We start from the raw sequence: 26,190 nt of genomic DNA, 5'->3' as shown, positions 1-26,190 counted from the left end.
ATTCTCCGAATCTTCTACCTAATATTTGGTTAGTGCTGTGATCAAAATAAACATTCTATCATTACAATAAACACAGTGACAAAAAAACTGAGCTGATGGCAGGCAGCAGTGGGGAGGGTGCATTTTTTCCCCAGTGATGACAATATGGGTGGCACATGACATGCCAGTGCGTGTGTCAGAACTGGGTCAGCTCAGAATTAGCAGCTTTCAGGTTGTCCACAATGGGCAAATCCACCTGCCTGTGCTCACAGATGCCTTTAACAGAACTGCATTTTAGACAAAGTGCATCCAGAAGCAAAACACTCACAAATAACTGAACAGTGACGGCAGCTCCATGCTTAAAAATATCAAACATGGAATAGAGCTGGCTTTACTATATGTTGCATGAAAACTGCTGAAGAAAAAATGCACTACGTTTAAACAAAAAATGACGAACAAAGGCTGTATATCCATCCTCCTCCCATCATCACAGACTATGATCATATTTTCCAGCTGAGTGTAGCAGTTCATTTTTACCAATGTGTAACAAAGGAAATTAACTACTGAGACACTTTTGCACAGGTTGTAGCACACCCTGCAGTTTGCACAGACTGCACTTATGTCAGGTATTTATTTCACGCATTTAATCATGGATGGAGAGACTTCACTTGAACAAAATATTACAAAATTTTAAAAAAAGTATTTAAAACTTAACTTATTTAAGTATAGTAAAAATACACATCTCACAGTACCCAGATGAACTTTTTTTCTCAGTATGGAGGCAAACTGGCAAAATCACAGAACCATTTAGTTTGGAAAAGGCTTTCAAGATTATCCAGTCCAACCACAAAGCTAGCTATAAGGATCTTTTGAAACCTCCACATAAAATTGCCTTCTGTTTTTTCATGAAATTAATCCTTCTGGCTTAACAGAGGAATAATATTTGTTTGTCCCTGAGAAGATACAAACAGAACACATACACCCCCAAAAGGCTTTGAAACAATATGCTTAGAAATTATAACTGAAATCACCTGTTTGTGAGATTAGCAAGACCAAAAAACAACTGTCAAATCAGACTGAGGTGTTCTTTTGAAGCTTAAAATTTTAATTAAATATTTGTGTAAGAACACTTCTGTTACCAGAACAGAAGAAAAAAAATTCTCAGAAGGACACTACAATAGTCTTCCAAACTATTCCATCATATCTCAGTACTGGAACCCCAAAATAAACAATATGGAATGCTTTCAGGGCTCTCTAAATAGAACTAAAAGTTTAAAATAATTCTGAATAATTTTGCTTACAACTAGCCAGTGGGGTACAGGAAAGGACAAGATTGTGTGACACAGAAGTAGAGCAATAAATTTCTCTAGGAGTTACAGTTTATGCAGAAAAACTACAAAAAAAGGGATATCCAAGCAGTTTTAGATCAACTGCTCTTACATGGATATTACAAAGACACTGAGCAAGTAAGTAACAAAGCTAAGAAGGTGTTAAAGCAGTCAAGGAAGATTATTCAGCATCCAAAAAAGTAAAAAGAATTTCTTTTTAAAAAGTACACAGCCTGTCTGGAAGATGAAAGCATACATCTCAACTGCTACAATGCTTTTGAAATTCTGCTATATGACACTTAAAAGCAAACTGGAAAAAAATCCAGCATATATGCAATCCCCATAACTTCACATTTAATTGAAAAGTTATACCAAAGGGCAAGGGCAGGGTATTAGAAGTGCCTTGTTATATGAGATTGGTATGTCCTTAACATTTTCATTCAGTATTTGCCTTAATCCTTCAGATGAGTGAATTGCAGTAGCCCAGAAGGAGTGGCAGACACAGCAAAGGACAGAATCAGGGTTCAAAATATATAGCAGCTCAGACTGAGAAGTAGCATAAAATCAACTACCCTGACTCATCAAGAACATGGTTTAGTTGACAAGGCAAGTGCATAATGCAAAATGGGAAACAACTTATTAAACAAGCAGTGCAGTGGAAAAGAATAATGTTTCTACTCGAGTTATTTACAAGTTCTTAAAACAAAAAAAAAAAATCTATGCCTGAGATGCATTCACAAGACATTTACCATACCCAGCACCAGTCATGTCTTTTACTTGATACTGCTAAGTGTTTACTGATGTTGCTCAGTTTGAGCATAATGGTCAGAGCAATACAGATACTGACACATGAATAATGACATTTTCTGTAAATATAACTGGGTTAGAATATATCCCTGTATAAAAACAGCTGGTTAGCTGTAGCTCCAGTACAACTCTGCTGGTCCTTTGTTTCTGCCCTTGCTTCTTCAGAAGTTGCACTTCTTGCAGCTACGATAATGTTTTACCTTTATGTTTAACTAATAGGGACAGAAGACAAGCAAGGCTTACAGAAAGAGGAATGCGGTATTCTTTCTGTAATTGTAAAGAAATGTGACAATTCCAACATTTTCTCCTCATGTCTTCTGTGCATCCTGCACAATGAAAGGTGAGCTGAGCTTCTGGGGACAAGAAAGAGAGGAAAATGCCTTGTGATGGTGAAGACAGAATTGAGATATAACCAAATTACTAGAGAACCACAGAGAGTAGGCTTGACTTCAAAAGTCTGCAAACCACTCTACGTGAGAAGAAATTGGTTATGTGCACTACATACAATTTCTGGCAAATATAAGAAAAATAACAAGCCAAACAAGCTACTATATCTACCAGTGAGATACATGGCACCTACAAATGCTGTGCAACATCCCTCATTTCCCCTTCCCTTAAAGAAAAAAAGAACCAACCAACCACCAAACTTTTCCTGCAATTGTATAGAAAAAGGCATTAAACAGTTTTCAGACTAAGTGTGACACTTTTGCCAAAGTTACAGCATTCCTACTGAATTATTGGTTTTTGCTCCTGTAAGAAAAACTTTACCAGTACGTTTATTTTATCATGTATCAATATAAGGCAAACAAACCAGCATAATACATTACTTGGAAAGGTGGCTAACAACTTGGAAATAAATAGCCAGAAAGAAGAAATAAGGTCACATAATATTAAAAAAAAACAAAAAAATGAAGCATCGAGAGGTTTTTGCAATGCAGACAATTACTTCTGCAATCTGCAGGTTTGATCATTCATGTGTAAAGTGCCTTTAGAAAAAATACCCCAGACATATTGCTGCCTCTCTGAGTTGTAGCAACAGATTCTATAAAACAAAGGACAATTACAATCTGGTATTTGAACAGTAGAGTGGTTACTGAAAAAGTATGGGTTTAAGGCTGCAAATAAAACTCAATTTCCATTTGCTTTCCACAAGTATACATTCATTTCCTGAAGGACTGCAACAGCTTTTATATATTAAGAACATTTGGGAGAACCATATTTGAAGCAGAATTGTTTGAGGTATGTTATCCAGCCATACATATCTTCCAACACAAACTCATACAAATATATGAGGTTAAATGAACAGAATAGCAACCATTATGAAGTACCAAGTCTGGAAGTCTTTGAATACTCCAGATGCCTTCAGACTACATTGAAATAACTGAAGAAGCAAATATTTGCTCTCTGGAGCCTATTTGAATCTATTTATCTGTTAGACTATATTCTGCCCTCTGCCTTGCTGTAGGTCCACAGGAAGTATTTCCTTCAGTCTGTTACCAGATTGTGCAGTTGTGTAGGGTCATGTGAGGAATGGATTCTGTTTGGATGACCAAAACAAGACAAAGAGACTGTGCAACAGAAACTGGAACTGATGGTGCCGTGCTTTGGTACTGACTGGCCCACATGATTGCCCTTGGCTCACATTACATTTTTTCCTATCTATAACATCAAGGAAATGGATTAACAAGTGTATAACAGAAACACTTCTGCTACAGCCTTGATCTTGTTGGAGTTCCTATTGGAAAAAGACCTCTTGTTTCCTAATCCACTCATCTGCAAAGAAATCTCTTCGCAACACCCTGAAGGACAGGACTTTTATTCTGAGATACAGTGAAGCAGCACATCTTGGTTTCTTAAGAGTGATCTGAATGCACAATCATACTGCGCCTGAGACTCATTTAGGAGAAACTTTACGTACACAAAGAGGTAAATAAACCAAGTCCTCATGCCCTGCAGTTATTACTGCTGTGGATTGGTATTCCTGTGTGTTGTGCCAAGAGTGCAAGAGTCAGTTTCTTATTGTAGCCACAAGCAGCAGTCAATGGCATCTCCAAAACAGACAGGACTTCAGATCAACAGGGAACAATGACACAAGGGCTGTAAACACCCTTACTTGTCTCACCACCCTAGGCTTCCTGTCTATATTCAAGGGAAACAAACAGTCACCATTAAGACACAATATACCTGACCCGCCCGCAGGCATTTGTTTGGGAAGAGATAGATCAGGATATATATCTCAAGAAGTATTTCAAATATTTCTTCATTGATCATGAAATCAGACTAAGCAGACTACGTCAGAAATATTTAGGCACATGACTTGCAGATTGTCTTAAGCAAACCCAGCAGGCAAAACATATGTAAATCAGAGGTATTAAAGCCTCTGACATAATAAACAAAGCATGGTAATTAGATGAAAGGGGCAACTGTCTCATTTATATTTAGGGACAACGCAAAGAATTTTTTTCATTGCTTTCAGTGACATATTAGGAATAATTTTGCAGAAATCCATTATGGAGTTGTTAGAGTTATGGAGTTATTAGATTCAAAAGATTATTTTTTCTTCCTCTTGGAGAAAGGCCCAATAGCCACACGTTACATGAAATTTGTCAAGCTCTGAATGGTGCTAGCTCAGAATATTGTTCTTCAGAACACACTGACCATTGTAATGCATACAAATGTCTATGAGCTGGGCTGATGCAAGTGTGAAACCAGTGTAGATCAAAAGATGAATTCAGATCTGGAAAAGCTGTGACTTGAATTTGAAGCTGATCCGTCACATCAGCTGACCCAGTAATGGATGTTGTTACCTACCAAACAGTAACGTTCGCCTGCAAGTGGGCAGCAACTTTGGTGGCTCTGGGAGTCCACAAGCAGCACCACAGCTAACTCTCACAAAAGGAAACCACAAAGAAGGGACTGGAGGAGGGAGGTGGTGAGGAACAGGAATGTCCTGGGCTTAGAAAATAACCTCTGTGTGTCAGTGTGTAACCGTCTATCAGTGAAGGCTATTATTTCAGAAATATCTCAGTTAGCTAACTACCCAAGCTTCAAGAGTGTTTCAATATTAACCATGGTTTTCAACATCAAGTCCTAAAGCGCTCCAACAAAGACAGCTGCCAGTTAAAAGCTTCCACCAAGAAGTGTCCTTTTTCTCTTGCAAATGTTACTGTTTCCTTCCAAATCTTCATTGACCCAATCACATGAGCAGCAGTGGATTAGACATACTGTTCATGGTGCTGCACTTGCTTATTTTTCCCTCCTTCTGGGAGCAGAGGAGAAAATGTGCTTTGGGAATAAAAAAACCCCTTTCTTCCTACCTACAGGGCCAGAAGAACCTTTTCAGGATTTATTTTCATAGTCCAAAGGACTATATCCACAACATTCAACATTTAATAACACATTAAGTACTACACACCTCCTGCAGTCTGTGGCTGAAGCAGCCATTAGTGCAGTAGGCTCTTCCCAGAAGTCCCAGTAGCTTTGATCTGAGAAAATGATAAAACATAACAGGGGACTGAAAACAAGCTATGCAGAGCTGCTGGTCTTCAGAGCATTAACTCCTTTCTTTCTGGCTTATTCTCTTCAGTCACTCTCTGATGGCCTTTTAAAAGGACTGTTGCTTAGTCCCTTCTCAGGCTGCAACTCGGATTTTTTAGGCTTGCTATAAAAGAATAATTCTGCACTAGTATTAATATGACCTTTAAAGTTTGACCACTCAAGAAATGAAGGTGTGCTACAATTCCTGTAGATATTCTAATATATCTACTGACTAGAGAAGCTCCAGATTTCAAAGAAATCTCACTAGGATAGGAAGAAATAAAACAGCTTTATAATAAGGAAGAGTAATTTAACAAGTGACCTTTTCCAGTGCTCCTTTAAAAGCTGTCACCCATTTTTAAAAAACCCAAGATACTTGTACAGCAGTTCCTCAGAAACAGAACTAGATTTGGGGGGGAAAATGTGCTACAGTGCTACCATCCCTAAGGAAGGTTTAATTTACCTTCAGTTTGAAATTTTAAACTTAAAATAGCACTAAATGACTCCATTAGAAACACAATCACAGATCTTCTTACATAGACACATTTTACATGTGAGACAACACGCATTCTGCATTTAAGTTATGGCCATGAAAAAAGTAATGCTATGCTTGCTTTGACTAGTCAGCAGTGTTCAACAAAGATGAAGGAGACCAAAAACAAGTGCCACAAATTAACAGCATTTTCATTGAAGTACTTCAGTCTCTGATACTTGGAATGCACATGCAGCAGACAAAACACACAATGCATGTGAATGTTGAAAAAATGCAAGTTTCAGAACAGTCACAATCAGTAATTCACCCTCCAACTACCAAAAGTTTACCATTTCACTATAAAACTCATCAGAAATTGGTGCCACCATTTATGAAACATTCTACTGTGCTGGTGACTGACTGATAATTATTTTCAAAATCAGAATGACACAACAAAAACGTAGGGTAGGAAACAAGTCTGTTCTGATAATTTTGGTGTTGCCTACATCTGTTTTGATAAACCAAACTGTGTGTGGCAGTTCTGTCAGGCACTAGAATTGGTCAGTTCTGCAGTTAAACCATTAAAATAGCTCTTAGCACATTTTTGGCGGATGCCAACTAGCACTTGCCAAAGCAATGGCGAGGAGTTTCAAAGCTGGCACACACTAGAAAACTTTTCCTGCCTGCACACAGCCATTCTGCATGGACCTTAAGGCAGTTACAAACTATGGATGCAGGGCTGTAGGGCCATGATGCCAAAGAAAAATCATGCACACATGTTATTTATTAGAATAGACATTTGTTAAATAGGTATTGTCTCTCACTGAAAGTATCACAGATCTACCACATCTTTTTTCTGTAAGTTATTTCAGAGCAGGTGATTCTTTGCTGGATGTGGGGATATATTTGGCATGTCTTGCTCATATATGATAACATGAAAAAAGTTTTTCATATTCAATTTTGAATAAAATGAAAAGGAATCATGCACCCAGCCTCAACATCTTACAACAGTTCTTTCAATTTCAACACAACAGGCACATTTATAGGAGCATTCAGAAAAAGAAAGACCCACCCACAGTGCAAACAAATGCAAAGTCTTTTTGTGAACTTATAAAAGCTATAAATGAAAGGTTGGGTGCAACAGTTGAAATTTCATTTCGGTTAAACAGCGTCTCTTAAAGCTGCCTTAAGGCAGAGGACTGTGAAGTGTCTAAAGCAATATCTATTTTTAGGGAAGGCACACAAGAGCCAGAGAACTGCAAACCACTAAACACTCATCTCTGCTGTGTGCAAACTGTCAGGAAAACTAACAAAGGGCATGCATGCCTGTCCTAATGTAAGCTGTAAAGGACATAGTATCAAAAATCTTCTGTCCTTTCCAAAAGCGAACCTGTTTTTAGATGAACACTGATGTCCATAAAAAATCACCGGGACTTCTGAGAAGGCTTTCAACAAGGTCTCTCATCAAATGCTTTTATGGAGCATAAGAAGCCATGACAAATGAGAGGAATTATTCTGGTAAAGACAGTGACCAGCTGCAAGGATTAACAGAATTTAATCAAGTAGCACATGATTTCTTGCAAAAAGGCAAATGAAATGTGAAGAAATTAAAAGAGAAAAAAACCCATAACTCCTAAAGTCATATAGGCTTTAAGCCGATCTTTACTACTCAAGACATTACCTTGAGGTGATTATCCATGACAACATGGATCCATGAAAACATCATTTCAGAACTCAGTAGAGGTTACAAAAAAAACCCCAATCAAATGTTGGGATATATTATGAAAAGAAGAGAGGGACAATGTATAGTCCAAGGATCTCCCTGAATGCTATTTGTAATTCTGTCTCCCCAGCAAAACGGGCACAGAAATGAAAGAAAAAATGCAGAAAAGCACAATGAAAAAATCAAAACTCAGAGAACCTCTATTTTAGGAACAATTAAGCAGTCATGAACTGCAGAGAACAGGTCAGGACAGAAGTTTATGAAAATCACAGCTTGCTGGAGAATACTAATAGAGAGCATTGTTCAATATTTCTTCCAACAAGAAAAAATGTAGGAAGAGCTTACAAACTATTATAGGGCAGTAAACAAACAGAAGACTGTTCACAAAGCACATGGTTCAGCTGTGGATCTCTGTGTACAGGATGTTGCTGACAGCAAAAGTTTCTAAGAACAAAAGCAAAGAGACAAATTCACGGTAGGTCCACCTAGAACAGCTTGGGAGGGGGGTGGGGGTAAGGTTCAGCTGGAAGCTGCTGGGAAAGAACACCAAAAGAACCTTGCTTTAATGCAGGACATTACCCAAGGTCATGTTTCTCCTGGCTGGATCCCTTCAGAGAGCAGAGGCTGGGCTAGATGGACACATACAATGCTTGTATTATATTACCCAAAGGCATGAGCTATGGTGAGCTCATCAAATTCTCTTTTTCACTCCCTGCATTGTCTCCCCACAAAACAGCAAATCAAGTCGAGCATTCTGAACAACTGAAAACATGAATCCAAGATATTTAAAGGACTATTTATAATCTTTTCATTAAAATCAACTATTCTAGTTTGGTGACCTGATAAACTGAGTAAGAGAAGAAAAATTTATCAGACTGCAGAATTATTTTTCAGAGAAACAAAAGGCAGCCAAAAACCTATGCTTCCTTTCACTTCACAAGCAATTTGGTTTTCTTTGCCTTCCTCTTCTTGAATGTAAAAAGACAGGTAAAGTCAGATTCAAAACCCTGAAGGACAGCAAATTTTATGCAAATTTCTCTGGCAAATAACAGGAAGGAGAAATGAAATATAAATCATACTAATCTACTGTGCCACAGAAATAGCTTCTCAATTAAATTTTTTGAAGTATTGCCACTCTACACAGATATATGAAGTAGTACTAGCTATGGTAAAAGCATTTTACTCTGCTCAGATTATAAACTAAGCTGTCATCAATTCCATATAGCTCTATTTTGTGCTTATGTGATTTCATACCTGTGGAAGTTAAGAGGTATGAAACTGAACAGAGGCTGCACATCTGAACTACCTTCTGTAATTGCTATGACATTGATATCTGTCTCTAGACAACAAAATAAAAGAACAAAACCCAGCATCTTCCCTTTATCAACTCTGCATTACTGTTTCTTCAGTGTCAGGCTATAATACAATAGTGTACTAATGGATATGCTTTCCAGAATAATGAAAGAATAATTTAAGAATAATGCCTTAAATATGCAACCTTTTGTTCTGAAAATGGATTGCCTGCAAATCGTTTAGACATTGATTATACTGCTGTTGTGCTTAAGGAATGGTGTTCCCCAGCTCAGTGCTCCCACTGAAACACTCCAAACCACACACTGCTCACTCGCTCCCCATCACCCCTTCCCTGTGGAGGGCTGGACAGGAGAACTGGACACAAAAAAGGTAAAGATCTCGGGTTGAAATAAGAACAATTTATGGGAAAGAGCAATGAGAAAGAACAATAAACAGTAACAGTGCCAATATCAGTGTATGTGGGAGGTGAATGATTCACACACCAGGTGTAAACTCCCAACTACACCTGACCGTGCTGCCACTCTATGGGACCTGGAAGGGACTCCTTCTCCCATCCCTGGAAAACGAGGAGAGGGGCTAGAGAATAAAAAGTCCTTTGAGTCCTGGCCACGCCCCTTCTGGCTACTGCAAAAATCTGTCTTGGAGGGAACCAGCACAACTTGCAACAAATTAAATAAATTATATACTCTACAGTAATATGATGTAAACATTTTTCTAAGGCAAGTCAACCCGCTTCAAAATTATTAATTTCTATTCATATGGATATCAACTGATATTTATTTGGATTTATAAGATCAATTACTTATGTTGACTTAAAGAGAAACCCCAGCCATCTTGCCTACTTCTATTCAGCAGCACTGGTTGAAGTTCTAAAAGTTCTGTAAGTTCTAAAAGTTACCTCCTTGACCAACACAGTATTATTTTGCTTTACAAAGAAAGCACTAATTCGCAGAAAACACAAAGCATGATAATCCCAGGGTCGCAAAAAGCATTTCTAGAAGTATTCTGATATGTTACTATATACTTTAACATAACTCAAATCAGAAGAAAGAATTTATTAAAAATCATGAACAAGCAATAATAAACTTAGAAAAAATAAAATACCTACTTGCGAGTGATGGTCCTCCAAAGCTGCGCACCTGCAATTGTAAGAATGTAAGATGAAACAAAATGCACTAAATCAGAAATAATTTTATTATTTATTCATAGAACATATTCAGAATTGGGACAAAATGACTAAGGAATTATCTGTATCAGTCAAACAGGAAAGCTATATCATCTTACAGTAACAGTTCTTGAATTGCTTTCTGTAAACTTAACATACAGTTAAAATAATTAATGGAAAAAGTCAGGATCCTGTATGGCTACATTTCCACATGGAAGGATGTAATGAAGATGATAACATAACTTTAACATGAACATACCATCTACTTCTACACACTGACACCCACTCCATATTCCCCATGAATCTGTAATAGTCTTGCCATCTAGTGGCTGGCTGGAAGCGTGAAGCAGTTACATGGATGAGATATACTGGGAAGAATTTTTTATGCTTCTTGGAGTGGCACTTCATTGATTTCTATTCATTACCACAAGATTCCTACAGTATTACTTCGAGGGCCTGATTTTTCTTGAACTCTGTCTACAATGGCATCAAAGGCAATAGTAAAACAAATTAATTTGCTACAGTAAATAATTATTGTATAAGCTAGGAAACAGAGGTCTTCCTAGCCTTATCTGTAAAATGAATGGTTAAATAATCACATAAACATGAGATTGGTACATCCTGAATTTGGTCACTACAAAAATATTATTTACAGGTATAAGTGAATTTACCTAAATCATTGCCCTCCAGCTAGCAAGGCATTCAGTGTTTGTAGTGATTTATACAGCACAGAGCTTAAAAAATCAAATTCTGCTTAGCTTAAAAAGTTGCCCTCTGGGCTTGCAATACTCAAGCAGGAAACAGAATGGTAACCAAGACTCCCAGAAAAGGGAATGATAGTAAATCATCCTTCAGAAAAGGTAGCAAATACCTGTTGTAACTAAGCAGGGAACAACAGGCTTTGGCAGTCAGAAATTAAGTGTTAGTGGAATACTGTGCTTCTCTGACATCTATTTCCTGCTTTTGTACTATGTTCAGATGTTTTTTCAAACACTTTGCATGGGATTGAACAATAAATAAAAGACAAAGTAAGAATCTTGAAAAGAACAATCTTCATGGCAAAGAAAACAGAAAACTTATAATGAGCACTTTGTCAAAGAATTTTTAAGATGGTAATAAAGTACAGGACAGGAATTGAAAAAAAGGTTCCAAACCACCAGACCAGCCAACAAACTCAAAATCCCTTTCAAAATTGCTTGTATTCACATAAGACTTTATACACTCTGGAAAATAAATGCTATACAAAGTAAAAAGAAAATAGTGTTCACTTTTTATTTCAACTGTGCTAAGATAGGTAATTTCTCTATCTATTTAAAAATTTCACTGATATATATTGGATGCCCCAAACTTTCCAAAACTTAAATGATTAATGTTGGAAGAAGTATGAATGTCTAGGAAAACGCTGTGTTTTAGAAAAGAATGCATTTTCAGACCTAGCAGTTAAGAAACAAGAATGACTGTCCACTCCTAACAATTACACTCATCTAAGTGCTAAAACAAATCTCCTAAAGCCCTCCCTATAAAATATAGCAAAACTTATTTGAAAGTGGCAATAGACCATCAAAGATCTACTATCACTCCCTAATATTAGCTGATACTTTTACAATAATCATAATATTGACCTGGCTTTAGTAATGAATAGCATGCTCCAAAGTGCAGGTGTTTAAGCACAGAACTCTATCAGTACACTCACCTTTTATCTTTGAGAATACCAAATCCTTCATTATCTGAAGAATTAACACTCCAAGTATTATAAGGGAAGTCAGATGATACACTCTCCAAGGGGTCAACGCAACAAACCTAGAATATCAAGAAGAAATAAATGTTGAACTTCAAAGCTAATTGGAAGCATGCAAAAACTAACAGCTGCTATTAATACTGAAAAAAATAGGAAGAAATAGACTCAGATTGCAATAATTGAGTTCAGATTCTCCCCACAGCCCTTCCATGAGAAGCAAATATTGAGAGCTCCAAGCATTGCATTTAAAAATACACAGATTAAACACTTAGTTTGTAGTAGATTTTTGTCCATACTTTTATTTACGCACAGAGAATATAAAGAAAACAAAATATTTTAATTATTGCATAGAAAGTACTACTTTTAAATTAATGGTGGTTTCATTAAAACTAATTGGCTTGGCACAATGCACAAAAAAAGGTTAATAATTTTCTTTCACTTCCTACAGAACCTATGTTTAAGCAAGATTTTTATACAAATCATTCGTTCAAACACAAAGATGAGGTAAATCTATATAACTGCATAACACTAAAACTTGTCTTCATAACAAGATTTCATTAATTATGTTTTTAATTACATAATTTTTTAGAACATGTCTAGTCAAGTCAAACAGACCTAGACTCAGAAAGTATGAATTACAATCTCATGCATTGCTGACTTTGCTATCCAGGTGTGTTTGGAGATAAGCTCTTCCATCTGTTTTACTGGCAAATATCTTAACTCACAAAAAAGAGTGTGAAGTAAAAAGAATTAAAATTCAACTAAATAAATTTAAAAACCGAAAATATTTTAATAGCTAGTTTTGAGCACTTTAAATCAGTGATCTGAACAGAAACAGTGAACAAGTTAAGTTTTCAAAGTAAAAGCAATGAACTTTAAAAAGCTGAGGTTAGTCAAAACCTGTAAGAAGTCACTGTCCAAGGCACTGGATCAAATAAGAATACCAAAAGAAACAAAATCATACAGTGCTGGGATGTTTTCAAGAAACCTCTCAGATTTGAAAACAGGGCAGCTGGCTGCCCAGTTTCTATCCAGTTTCTGCTGCAGAGCTTTTCTGCAAGAAAGAGGGTGAAGGGGAGTGAAAATAGTAGCAAACATAGCCACTGCAGGAAGCCAAGAGGTACCCTTTGAGCACTCTTAGATTTTTTAGAAAGAAAACTGACTTCACAATGTTTCTAACAAGCTCAGGACACACTGCTGTAGTAGCAAACTGTTCCAGTATTCGTTGAAAACCTCAAAAAGAAAATCTTCATTAAAAAAAAGTCCATGCCACTAATTTTCACATTTAACACAAACTCATAACACCAATCACCCTGAGTAGACCAGTATTTAATTCCAATACAAACACATAAGCTCACTCTGAAGGTTTTATCCAAATATAAATGGTTTTTATATCTGTAGAGAATTTGAATTATAAGATTATTCTATAAAATAAATGTATAAAATCAGCACCTTTGTATAATTCAGCCAGCTCAAGAAAACCAATAGAGAAGTGTAGAGAAAAATTATTACAGGGCAACCTCTATCAAAACTGCCCAATCATAGCTCAATAAATCAAAACTTGTAACATCTTTGAATCATTGTCCTACTATTGTCCTACTATTTTTCTTGGTAATATTATTCAGCATTAAAAATCTTTGATTGTGTTTAAGTGTTAAGTTCCACTGCATGGAAGACTTTGTTTATCCTACTTACTTAATTTACTGATAACAGGCTGGGGGAGAGATGTGATGCTGTACAAAAAAAATCAAATGAAGAATTTTTCATACATCTTCTAGGCAACAGAAGTTTGTAACAAATGCAGACCTTCAAACTGTTTGGGCTTAATACCATGTCTATTTTACAGGGTCTTCATGGTGCTTGTGCATGAATGTTTATAGAATCACACAGAATGCCCTGACTTAGCAATTACCACTGGCCACTCAAATACATGCATCAACAAAAAAATGTATATACAAGTGTGTACATCTGTGTACATACACACATCTTACTAGCTTCTCAAGATAGATCAGATGCTTACTAAGAAGGCTTAGTGTGTCTTTCAAAAAAATGCACAGAACATGTTTGACCTACTTTATGCTCCCAACTAAACCACACTGTTGGTTTCACCGCAATCACAGCTGTCACCTGCTGTTAAAAACAATTGCACTAATGAGGACTAGGATTAGCAAACAAGGATTAACAAGGTAGCATCCTCCCTGAAAGATGCTTCCAAGTCATGTCATTCCTCCTTCTCAACACTGCAGTGTCCCTGCTCGAATGTTTGAGGAAAAAAATCTGAAATCCAGTTGAAGCAGCTAATGAAGTCACCAAACAAGGACTCAACTTCTTTGGAGAGCTTTGAATTGTTCTGACTGAACTTCCCACATCTTAACATTATTAGCTCTTTATCTAGACTGTGATGTTTGCAAGAAAGACCATCCCTTGTGAATTCACCCAGCTAGCTTGTGTCAGCCCTCAGGTGCCAAAGCCACATAGATTAGAAAAGCTATTTGAGAGATCTGCATCCTTGAAGCCCTTCCTAGTGGAAAGCTGATAAGGTCCTCTTGCACTCTTTTGGCATATATCTATCAAACATCAGCTTATCAAACAGTTCAACATGCAGGGGTCTGAAAACCATTTTTTTGCTACTGCCACTGTCAGGATTCAGAATTCTTCTAGGAATTATCAACATGATGCATAGCAACCAGACGAACAGTTTCTGTGATACTTCTGCTTATTAATAAAAGTTAGGGCATTTTTGCCCCTCCTTTTTTTTTTTTTAAAAAAAAAAGAGATTGTACTCCTAAGCATTTCTAACACACACATATCTGACAAAAATGAAAGGCTCCAGAATGAAATCCTCATATACTGCACTCCTGTATTGTAGAAGAACGCTATGTAAGAAAAGCTTACTGAACATGTTCTCTTTTTTAAGCAATAAACAAAACAGACTTAAGTTCAAATTGTTTAATTTCTTCTACAAGTGGTGCAGAAGTAAAAACCATTACTGGAGAGACAACCAAGATTTGTTCCCCCCTTGAATTCTGCAGTGTTTTGGAATGTTTTTTGAGGGGAACAGAGGGGTTAAGAAACAATGTACAGAATAATGAACTCCAGATAACTACTTCAGCAGTTAATAGGACAGCTTGCACAAGGGGACAAGAAATTCTGCTGTAGGCAGTGCAGGACTACAACAAAACCCAGTCATGAGGTGCCCAGGACTCAGTCCCTGTCAGTGGCTGGAGCAGGCACTCCCTGCACAGGAAATGCCCTCATGCAGACACAGCCCCAGGGGTGGGATACGGCCACCGGGCTTGGAGGCTGCAAGAAGGAACAGTGGCCTCACTGCGAAGGATGTCCTCTGGTGCACAGCACTCAAGTGAAAGAGCTAATGGAGGTGCTAAGCAGGGGGCAGACCACTGCAGGGCAGGACTTTCCAAAGCTCAGCTGTGTGAGAACCTGAGCAATGTGCTCCAAGTGGAGCTCATCTGAGCAAGTAGACCAACTGACCTCTGCCTGTTCTTCCACCCTACGTCCTTCCATGTAGGAAGAATGTAAGTGTGATGGAGCCAGCCTGCCACTCAACTCCACTGTGCAAGACTGAAGAACCATTTTTGTAAAATGAAATAGGAGCAATATCAAGGGATAATTAAGCACTGGCTGTCCACAAAGGTTGTGGAATTTCCAACCACATGTGATGGCTGTGAAGACAAAACCCTGAGCAATCTGATCTGATTTTGAGCTACAAGCCATACTAGAGACCTCATGAAGCCCCTACCAACCTGAATGGTATTTTCATTCTGTGACTATTGTAGGCTATTAGAGGTGGTTGGCAAATATTTTTTGGTAAGATGCTGACCTTAGAACTTAAAGCCACAACAGTTTCTGTTTCTGGGCCTGGTTAAACTACAGCTGTTCTGAAATGATTCTAAACTGCACAAGTAAGAATCAAAACTTGACAACTTCCACAATTAAAAGTGGAAATTATTCAACTGCATGATGGTGAACCTAAAGATAGAAAAGTAGGCTAAGGTACCTTCTTCTTGTCTTTTCTTCAGTTCTTTAAGGTATGGATGGCCATTTGTCAATACTGTCAATTTGTTGTATCAAAAAGCAGGTATCTCACAGTACACAAGAATTGTCCCAGAGCTCCTGGGACAATGACCTGCACAAACTGGATTGCACAAAGTTACTCAAGTGTCATGAGCCAGCTAAGACATTTTGACGGTTAACAATATCATACAATATTGCAGTCAGTAAATGTAATAAAACTTATGGGGCATGACAAAAGCTATTTTAATTGTATCAGGAGATACAGGGAAGGTGCAGACCTACCAAATTGTTTCAAATGTCAAATAAATCAATTTGATTCTTTCATTTCAGCTGTTAAGGTTCTGGTTTTTTTACAACACATTCTACAGCTATGAATGAGTTGCATTTTGCAAACACAACACATAAGAAAACATTTAATAAAAAATTAAATTATTTAGACTATTAGCAGCCAATGCTAGTTATTTCTGGAAAGCCTTAGCAGGTACATTTTTAATAGCCATCTATCCCTAGATGAAATCCAGAGACAGTCACATAAATAAATGAAAGCTGTCAATAACAGAGATGTGAGCATGGACCTTTGGTTCACTATCAGCTTTTATCACACATTTATCGGCTGCATGAGTGACTTGTAGACTTCAGTTTTCTGTTCCACAAACTCATATTTACATCTTAAAACCAGAGGCCAAACTCTTCAGAGTAATTTTATGGAGTTTTAAAGAGCACAGGTAGGTATATAACTGTTTCCTCATAAAATGTTTAGGTGAAAATCTACTGACACCTTTCAGCTAGAGCTTTCCATAGAACTGGTCTTCTTCCAATCAGGCACTGATAAGCAAGCATGGGCTATGACATAAACCACACAGAGAATGTCCCTCCCCAGTGGAGAGGAAATAGTTCTAGTGTACTTTGAGAACACTGAACTGCTAATTTCAAAGCTAGGTGTACTTTGCTCTTTCAGGGACCACCTAGCGTTGTTTCACATAAACACCTACAGTGAAGGCATTTGGGTAAGGAAAAGATGTGGTAGTGACTGTTTCCTGGTGCTAACTCTTTCCTGCTTGGAGCTGAATGTAGACCATTCTTCCACACTTACTGCTGGAGCAATCAACACCTGTGTGGTTGCAATAAATTCTGATGACTGTCTCATGCAAGAATTCTGGGGAAGGGGAAGAGGGCTTGTTTTCTTCTAATTACAGCATGAAGCACACTGCCTGAACAACATTTTTGAAATACATGGTAAAGGTAGTATCAGAAAGCTTGTGATCAAAGGGTCAATCATTTTGTTTGTCCTCCTGTGAATCAAGAAGGAAAAATACATATTCAACACAATTTTATTTACAGGTAATTTAATGCTTAAACTCTCCTCACTGAAAAACCATCCCAAAGTAGGTTTGTGAAGCCTACTTTTTATGTCAATTAAATTTACAACTTTTATGTGAATTGCTCTTCTATGGAAATTATTTTCATACTAAGCCTCTGTAAATATCAAAATACTTTATCTACATATATGGAAATCCAAGCCTCGAGTATTCAGAACATTGGAAGTCAGAACTCAATAATCCAGTATTTTTCCCATTGTTCCTTTAGTGCATCTTGGTGTGGTATAACACCAGCTGACAATTAAGGATGCTCACTTTTCTCCTGCCCTGGTGAGATGGGAAGAAGAATGGAAAGAATTAAAAGCCAGGGCTTAAGAACACTTTAACAATTGAAATAAAGTTAATAAGAGTAACATAATAATAAATGAAATGTGATACAACAAAAAGAGAGAGGAATAAAGACCAGTGATGCACGGTACCACTGCTCATCACCTGCTGACCAGTGCTCAGCCCAACCTGATCAGTACTGGATGGGCTGCTCCTGGCCAGCTCCTCCCAGGCTGTGGTTGGGAATATCCCTCTGGCCAGCTCAGGTCAGCTCTCCTGGCTGTGCTCCTTCCTGGCTTCTTGTGCATGTGCTTGCTGGCAGAGCACGGAAACCTGCAAAGTCCTTGACTTAGGGTAAACACCGATCAGCAACAACTGACATATCAGTTTGTTATCAACTTTGTTCTCATACTGAATCCAAAATACAGCACTGCAACACTGTATCAGGAAGAAAAATATTTCCATCCCAGCTGAAACCAAGACACCTGGTCTGAGCCAAACAATTTAGGTAATTGTTCAAGAATTATAAGGCAAAAATCCCTTCTCGATTCCTACACAAAAAGTGTAGATTCTCACTTAAGTCAGAGTAAGTTATGCACACTTTTTTGTAGAATCTCTTTATAGAATCGAACTTGGCACAATATTATTATATTTATATGATATTTAGCTGGCAAGTCTGAAAAATGCACAAAAACGGGTACAGCAGATTCCATATTGAAGAGAGGGAATTACATGTAAAAAACACATCTCTATATGTTCTGTCAAAAGTTTTAGAAGGAACAAAGGCTTAAATTCAGTCTAAAAAACCTCCCTCCCCTTCCAAAAAGCACAATTTGTTGAATAAACTAATTTCAAAAGCATTTACTCCACATCTAATGTTAATTAAAATTTAAAATATGGACACTAGCACTCTGGGTGCCTGGCATTTTGAACTTAGAAAGCTGTAAATCTGTTTAGCTAAAAACCTGTGAAATGTTGTAATAGAATGCTTCTTAAAAATATGTACATTAAAAATGTTTTAGACCATGTCTAATTTAGTGGAGAAAAACCTTCCATAAAGACATGAATTAGAAAGAAGGACCATTTTTCACTTTAAGTTTTTCTCTAAATAAGAGGAAAACTTAGGTATTTGAGATATTTCAAACAGAGTGAAATGAAGCACTGAAAAACAGTTGATTTGTAATCTATGTGCCAGCTAGCAAAGAGTGTTCCATTGGACAGCACCCAGAAATCTAAAAATTCTAACACTAGGTACATAAAAATAAACAAATAATTTAAAAAAATAACCCTCAAGCAGAAATGGCATGCTTATTATTCTAAAACTTGCATAATTTTTTAAAATTCTTTCTTTGTTAAGACAAAGAAAACTCAGCCACCAACTTTTATTCAAGGAGCTTATTTGTCAGGTTTCATTGGAAAGATTAGGATCGTATTTATTCAGCCAGAAAGCACAGACCAAATCAGTTTTTCTTTAGAAAACCTTCTAGAACTTACTAGAATTCAAAAATTTTTTAATAATAAATAAACCTCTTGTCCTAAGAAACAGACTCCCAGAAATTTAAATTAGTGTTACTCTGACAGCCATCTGTGGAAGGGGTAGTTCTCTGGAAGGTGTGTGCATAGGTTTCAGGGCAAAAGCAAAGACAGCTGGACAGTGCTAACTTAACACACAGGATGGGAATTCAAATTGCATATTTTCTCTACCTCAACTCACAAAACCACCCCTTAACTTTAAAAATAAGTCTAAATAAAACAAAAAATAGTATAAGTCCCTAAGAAACTAGAAATATGGTTCCAATGCTTTGCATTTAATCACCGAAGATAATTGTGCTTATAAACTGGAACATTTGGAAGTATATTGGTGGTCTGGGAAATAGGATTAAGTTAATAATTTCACATTGCAAAATTATCTCACACTGCTTGCAAGGAAACCTCTTGAGGAATGCAGCAGTTAGAATCAAGTTTCAATATTTGTGCTTTGGATCAGATTTACTGCAACCTGTTGCATTCAGACAGGCACATAAAAAGCATTTGAGAAGTGGAAAGTTTAAATGACCTGAACTACGTACCTTCTGAGTCTACCATAACATCAAATTCTACTGTTACATCAGTGAAAAGAGGGGATGATATTTCCATGGAAGTTAAAATTATTTTGATTTAAACACATAACATCAAATAACCTTGCTGCCTGTGTGTTTTTCAGACAAATGCCCAGATGACCTTAATTAACCTGTGCTCTGGCAAAGTACAGAAGAAATCTTAATCCCATTTTCTCATACAGTAGCAGCAGTTTGAGCAGTAGCACCTCTACCGTGCTGCCCTAAATCTCCTTTTCTTTAATGCTCTCATTAGTCCTGTAACATCTACCATGGAGCAGAGCATATCCCCCTAAAACGTCCATTGTTCTCAAAATTCTACTTACTATTTGAAAGGTCTCATTATTTTGAAGCAATACATGAAGAAATTATAATTTTTCTCTTGAAACAGCTGCTTTAGACAGTGCATATGTACATTTCAGCAAGACAGAATAAACACAATCTGCGCCGCAATTCATTTCTGTTCTCCTTTGTTCTGGATTTCCATCTTCCATAATGTTCTCATCCTAGATTTGATCCTAAATTTTTCAGTAATGCTTGCTTTTCCTCAATTAACCCACTTGATTTCTTTTCTGACTGATCCTGATTTCATCTTATTGGTTGAAAAATGCTGTCAACTGTCCAGGTTTTTATGTAACACCGTCTGGCTCTTAAACAATGTCAATTTTCATTCCTGTAAACTCAGCCAAAAGTATGAAAACTTACACTAAAAAGCAGTTAATGGCTTTTAATCATTTTTGTTAACTAAATCAAATGAATTTAACTTTCTGTTCCACTTTTCTACCTCCAAAGCCTTCAAAAGTTTTCATAATTTGTATTGGAAAAGTGAATATAAGCCTAAAACTGGGTAAAAACAAGTAGACCCTAAAATTATATCACAGCTTGTGCTGAAGTTGGAATTTTAGCTTTACTTGAGGAAGAGTATTTTGGAATACCACCTTCTAGGAAGCAAAAAATAACAAACCACAAATATTTGTTTATGCTTAAAAAATATCAGCAATTTGCTGTACTACAGCTAGGTGGAATAAAATAAATTCCAATACCAATAAGTTACAAAGACTTAGCAAAAGGCAGCAAATTAAATAAGTTAAGGACTACCAGACTAGAAGAAACAAACTAGCAACCATATAAGAAACTCATTCACATGAGTGCACAGTGAATTTCAAAACTGTCTACACCAGATTTTTTTCCTATTTTCTGACAATGAAGGTATTATCATTACAAAATAACTTAACCTACTCTACTATTCCTACTTGAGTCATCAGAGACATAAACTCTTATTAGAATTTAAGGCAGGAGTATTCACTTGTGTGCTATTCTGATACTTTGGATTTTGGAAAAGTAATCCAAACACAATTATGAATGCAGCTCTAAGATTTCCTGTAACAAAGACAGCCAAAGACCAAAATTTCCCACATTCAAAACCATATTTAGCATCTGGGTGCTATAAGGAAAAATCCATATATATTCTCCTGACTTGGAAGATATTACAAATTTAATTAAGTGATCTAAAGACCAGCATAATACAAACTGGCCTCAGAATATCAATATCCTGCCTTACTCCAACTCAGTTAATTTTCATGTATTTCCGTTATGTTTTGATTTCAAAGATTTCTTTTATTCCAGTTGTCACTTAATTTGACATTTTGTCACCAAGAATGTCTAAGTGGGTCCCTAGACTACATTTCCACTGATAGCTAGTCAGTGCCGACAGTGAACAAAATCCTAAGTCCACAAACACATAAAACAGGGCTGCTGCTTGTTAACAAAGAGTAAAAATGCAAGCATACATTGTGCATGCACACTGCTCTCTAAATGGCCAGAAATCTTGATTTATAGAGAAGTGAGGTATAGTAGTGGTAGCATTTACAAGTTGTGTGCAAATACATGAAAGAAATCCTTAGCTTAGTACTGCTTTCTTACATTGAAAGAATTGATGAATGAAAAGTACTTTGGGATCTCGTCATGGTATACTTTTTCATTGACAAGCAGGGATTTCAAGTAAGAAACATTTTAAGAACAAATCTTAAAGTGAACTGGATACTTTAAAACAAAGCAAACACTTCAATAACAACTCCTAAAATAAATTGGATACTTAAAAACAAAACACACCAAGGCGCTAAACTCTGAATGCGTTTCTTGTTGCAAACATTTAAAGACCAATTCGATTTTCTGCCTGGAAATTCACAATCTTTACCTGATGCAATGTACACAGACAATTCAAATATAAGCAATACCGTTTTCTCTCTTGATTGTTTCTCTCAGACAATGGAAATATTCACTAGATCTGAGACCAAACAAACAAACAGAAAGTATGGGTATGGACGTGACAAAAGATTATTTTTAATGGAAAATTAGGCCTGCACACCTGTCTTAATCAAGGACTGATACTTTTATTTTACACAGTTGGTCAGTTACTTTGTTGAGTTAGTGCAATAACATCATGTAACATTGTTAAAAACAGACCTGCAGTAACATGCAAATATAGCTTCTGAGGTCAGAAGGTATGTTAAAATTCTCAAAGTAAAAAGTGGATTTGGGCTGGTGAAGAAAATCATAAATAGTGTAGGGTAATGCAATAAATTTGTTCCACAAGACAGGAAAAGAGAAAAGACCTATTACATCTTAATTTTTCTGCTGCCTCCCTTCACACAAAATCCTAGGGAAATCAGGAAATTGGGCAATTGGTGAACAGATTCAAGTGGTGTATGTTAGGGATGACCTTGCAGACATGAACGTACTTTAGTTTGAAACATTTATCTGCAGATAGAAAACATGTATTTGAAATAGATATCTGCAAACTACAAAACACATGAAACAGTACAGAATTACTGAAAACAAACTTATCCCTCTGACCTTGCAGAAATTTAAAATTACAGATTGGGAGAATGAAAAATTGCCACTATCCCCTCTATTCCATACACACAGAGAATAATAATTAGGATAGAATTCTAGCTTAAAAATCTAGGACTCAATGTTAATATTTGGATAAGATTAAACCAAAGACTGAAAGTTATCATTCAACAGCCTAACACTCAGAACACCTGGAGTGAACTTCTGGAACCAGCACAGAATTTCACTGTTCTTGGCTCAATCACTCACTTTTTCAGTACAACAGGTGTAAAAGGGAAAAAAACCAGCCTTGTTTTCCTGTGTTATTTTGACTTCAGTCTGCAAACTATAAACAGCACAAGAATCTAATTCATATTTCAGATCGTTAGGTGCAAAGTAATATATATATTTAACCCCTGTCCATTTTAAAGATTTTTGGTCAGGTTCATTTGGGGCAAGAGGCTTAAAGGTGTTCACGGTGAAAAAATAATGGAAGTGGTAACTGAAAAATGCTTTTTCAGTAGCCAGATTGGGTCTACTTTCACTATTCTCTGGTTAGAGTCCACAAGAATTTGTCAGGAATATTAAGAAAATCAAGGAAATCAGAATGAAATTAAGTCAGTAAGTTTCTTGTACTTATAAGAACAATATTTTAGTAATAACCGTCAAAAATGCATTTATGTACAATGGCTAAGAGGTTTTTTTTAACACAAAAGAGGCTACAATGGAATATACTAAAAAAAAAAAGAAAATCCTGTGACACCAGAGAAATAGTTCACTCTCAGCAGCTCCTACTGCAACAGTTTACACATGAAATATTTTGATGGGTGAACATACAAGAACTCAACTAACCATGAGGAAAACAGTCCCAACAAAATTAAATGGATGGAAGGACCTGGTGTTGCTTTTCCAAAATTCAGAAAACTGTAAAATTAAACCTCACCTCTCCTTTCTCCTTCTTCCACCAATGCTGTTGCTGCTCTAGTGGGAGAAGTCTCCCATCCAGCAATACAGACTTCTGAGCTCTGAGATATCCTGATTAGAGGCTGCATGCACTGGGGGTCCCCTATGGGGCACAGATACTTGTAGGCACACGACAAAGAAAGAAAAGGCAAAGAACCAGCAACTAGGAAATGTTCCTTCTGCCTACAGGCTCCAGCCAGCACAAAGCTTGGGAGAGACTTCACAGGCAGCAGGGCTGGACACTTGTTCCCAGTCCTGAAGCAGTTTGTGACTGTGTGAGTCATCACAAACCAGCTGGATCTCAAACAGGAAAAGGAGAAGCAGCAAACACACTGTGCTGCAAACACTGACCATCCCAATACCAAAGCAGGGAAACATGACCTCAGATTTAAATGACTGTTTAATTTTCAACGTGTCAGATTTCAGACGTTTGTTACAGAGATCTTTCCTTATGTTCTCAAACCACAGAAGTTTACTGGTCATCATTCCTGCTTATACACATTTCCTTGTTTGTCTACACCTCTCAAAACTCCCTGGCGCTAGGATAGAGAGCTTCCTTCTGAGGTACAATGCTGCCAAATTAAAATGAGCAATCCGTGCCCTGACTTTTGCTGTTCCAACTCATCCTGAAAGGAACAAAGTAGAGTGAGCTATGAATTTTGATAAAATAACTTCAAATACTGGTCACCATAACAAGTTGCCAGTAAGACTTTTGGTAGAGTAAGACTCTACCAAAGGAGACTTCTTACAGGCATTGAATAGTATGGGCATTTTATACCTCGCTTGGGTCAAATCTGGAAAAAAAATAGCCAATGGGTTGCCCAGCAGCTACTATTCCTTGAGACATGGAAATGTATTCTGCTAGATGTTGTCCCTGAAAATTTTATCAGAGCCACAGTGAAAAGAAATATAAAGCATTATGATTCTTCCAAATGGCTGAAAAAACAGGTATGCAGAAAGAACAGAAGTATGCAGAAAGAACAGAAGTATGCAGAAAATGAGAGCAAAACCATGTAACTTACTCAATGAAAGGATTTACCATGGATACCTAAGAGCAAGATGGATAATAAAAGTCAACCTAAATTAGATGCACCCCTCTGCTTCTGGAATCAAAGAGGATAAAATTATTTTGAAAATATTTGCTAAGATTGTCTTATGCAGCACAAAGATCCAGAAAGTCTTTCTATGGCTCGGATCTCATGTTAAAACATCACACTGTTAGGGCTGTAGAGAATCAAGAGGAGTTTGCTATTAATCCACTGCACTGCTTGTTTACCTCTTATTCACTTAAGAGGGAAGGAGGCAGTTCTAGCCACAGGAAAGAAAACACTATTCAGTCGTAAGAGCCTCTGCAGTATTATTAGGCAGTGCACTAATTTATAAATTGCTCTACATGATCAAGCAGGCATACAACAACATTTTAGATCAGAAAGCAAAAAAAAACATAGGCATTGGCAAAACCTAAGATCACAGGAAAGCCCTGAAGAAGTTTCACATAGACAACTTTTTTTCCTACAGAAATTAACAAAAGAGACATGACAAACACAACAATGAACACATCCCTATGTTAATCTCTGGGGCTTATTCAGCTAAACTGCCTCCGACTACAAAAAGCTTAGTCCAAAAAGAGAGCTGGTGCACTGCAGTAACATTCCGGCTGTGCCCACTTGACAAAGACTGCACTAAGTAGGCCACCAATTTGGAAAAGCACATATACCAAAGTGAACTCTAAAGTACTGGACCAGGGCATCAGCACAGCACAACCGATGGGCTCGGCACCTCATTTCAGCACGTTTCAAAACTCTGCACAGAAATGCGGGCCCGCGGCTCCTCTCGGCTGTACCGAGTGCGAGTTCCCGGCGGGGTGTCCTGCAGCCGCCCTGCCCAGCTTCCACCTGAGACTCCTCCTCATCATCATCACGCATCATGCTATGGGATATGGGGGCAGAACGTGTGCGTGTGAGAGGCTGGGGCAGAAACAGAGGGTGAAAGAACCCGACCAGGCTGATGCACTCAGCGTGAGGGCCGTGCCAGACCGGGAGCGGCGGCTGGGGGCAGGGAATGCCGGGGGGCAGGTGGAGCGAAGAGCAGCACCTTCCTTCGCTGGGGCGCGGGTCAGTTCCCGCTGGGGTCAGGGAAGAGCAGGGGGCAGACACTCCTCCCGGGGTCGGGGGGAGGAGGAGGCGCCCGCTGCGGGCGGGGCGGGCGGGGCCTTTCCCATCCCGGGGGGCGGTCCCGACCCCGGCCCCGGCGCCCACCCCGGCCCGGCTGGCTCACCAGAAGAGCAGGTTGGCGCAGACGAAGCCGCCCAGGCTGCGGAGGGGCCGCTCCCAGCTGAGGGCCGCCGCGATGCAGCAGCCCACGGCCAGCCCGGTCTCTCCCAGCACCGCCGCCGCCGCCCCGGCCCCGCCTGACACCTCCGCCGGCTCCGGCTCCGCGGGCGCCGCCGCGCCTCGCTCCTGCGGGGCCTCCGCTTCCTGGGGCTGCGCGGGGAGCGCCGCGCTCGCCATGGCTCGCTGCGGCCGCCGGGCTGCGGCTGGGCCGGGCGGAGCCGG

General features: G+C 38.1%; 1 protein-coding gene across 2 annotated transcripts in view; it reads right to left on the bottom strand.

Annotated features, from left to right (window-relative positions):
- Positions 1–26,190, bottom strand: part of RETREG1 (reticulophagy regulator 1) — a 64,351-nt gene extending 38,161 nt beyond the window's left edge. Inside the window, exons 1-3 of one of the 2 annotated variants that reach the window (XM_064705479.1) lie at positions 25,913–26,190; positions 12,019–12,125; positions 10,269–10,299 (exon numbers count right to left, since the gene is read on the bottom strand). In XM_064705479.1, coding sequence (XP_064561549.1) covers positions 10,269–10,299; positions 12,019–12,125; positions 25,913–26,145 — 371 coding nt within the window. In that variant the 5' untranslated portion in view covers positions 26,146–26,190. Of the gene's footprint in view, positions 1–10,268; positions 10,300–12,018; positions 12,126–23,615; positions 23,649–25,912 lie in introns of those variants that run through there. The other variant, XM_064705480.1, reaches the window with a different exon arrangement.

This window comes from Zonotrichia leucophrys, chromosome 2 (assembly GCF_028769735.1).
Source record: "Zonotrichia leucophrys gambelii isolate GWCS_2022_RI chromosome 2, RI_Zleu_2.0, whole genome shotgun sequence".
Lineage (NCBI taxonomy): Eukaryota > Metazoa > Chordata > Aves > Passeriformes > Passerellidae > Zonotrichia > Zonotrichia leucophrys.
This window is presented reverse-complemented; position numbering and strand designations above follow the sequence as displayed.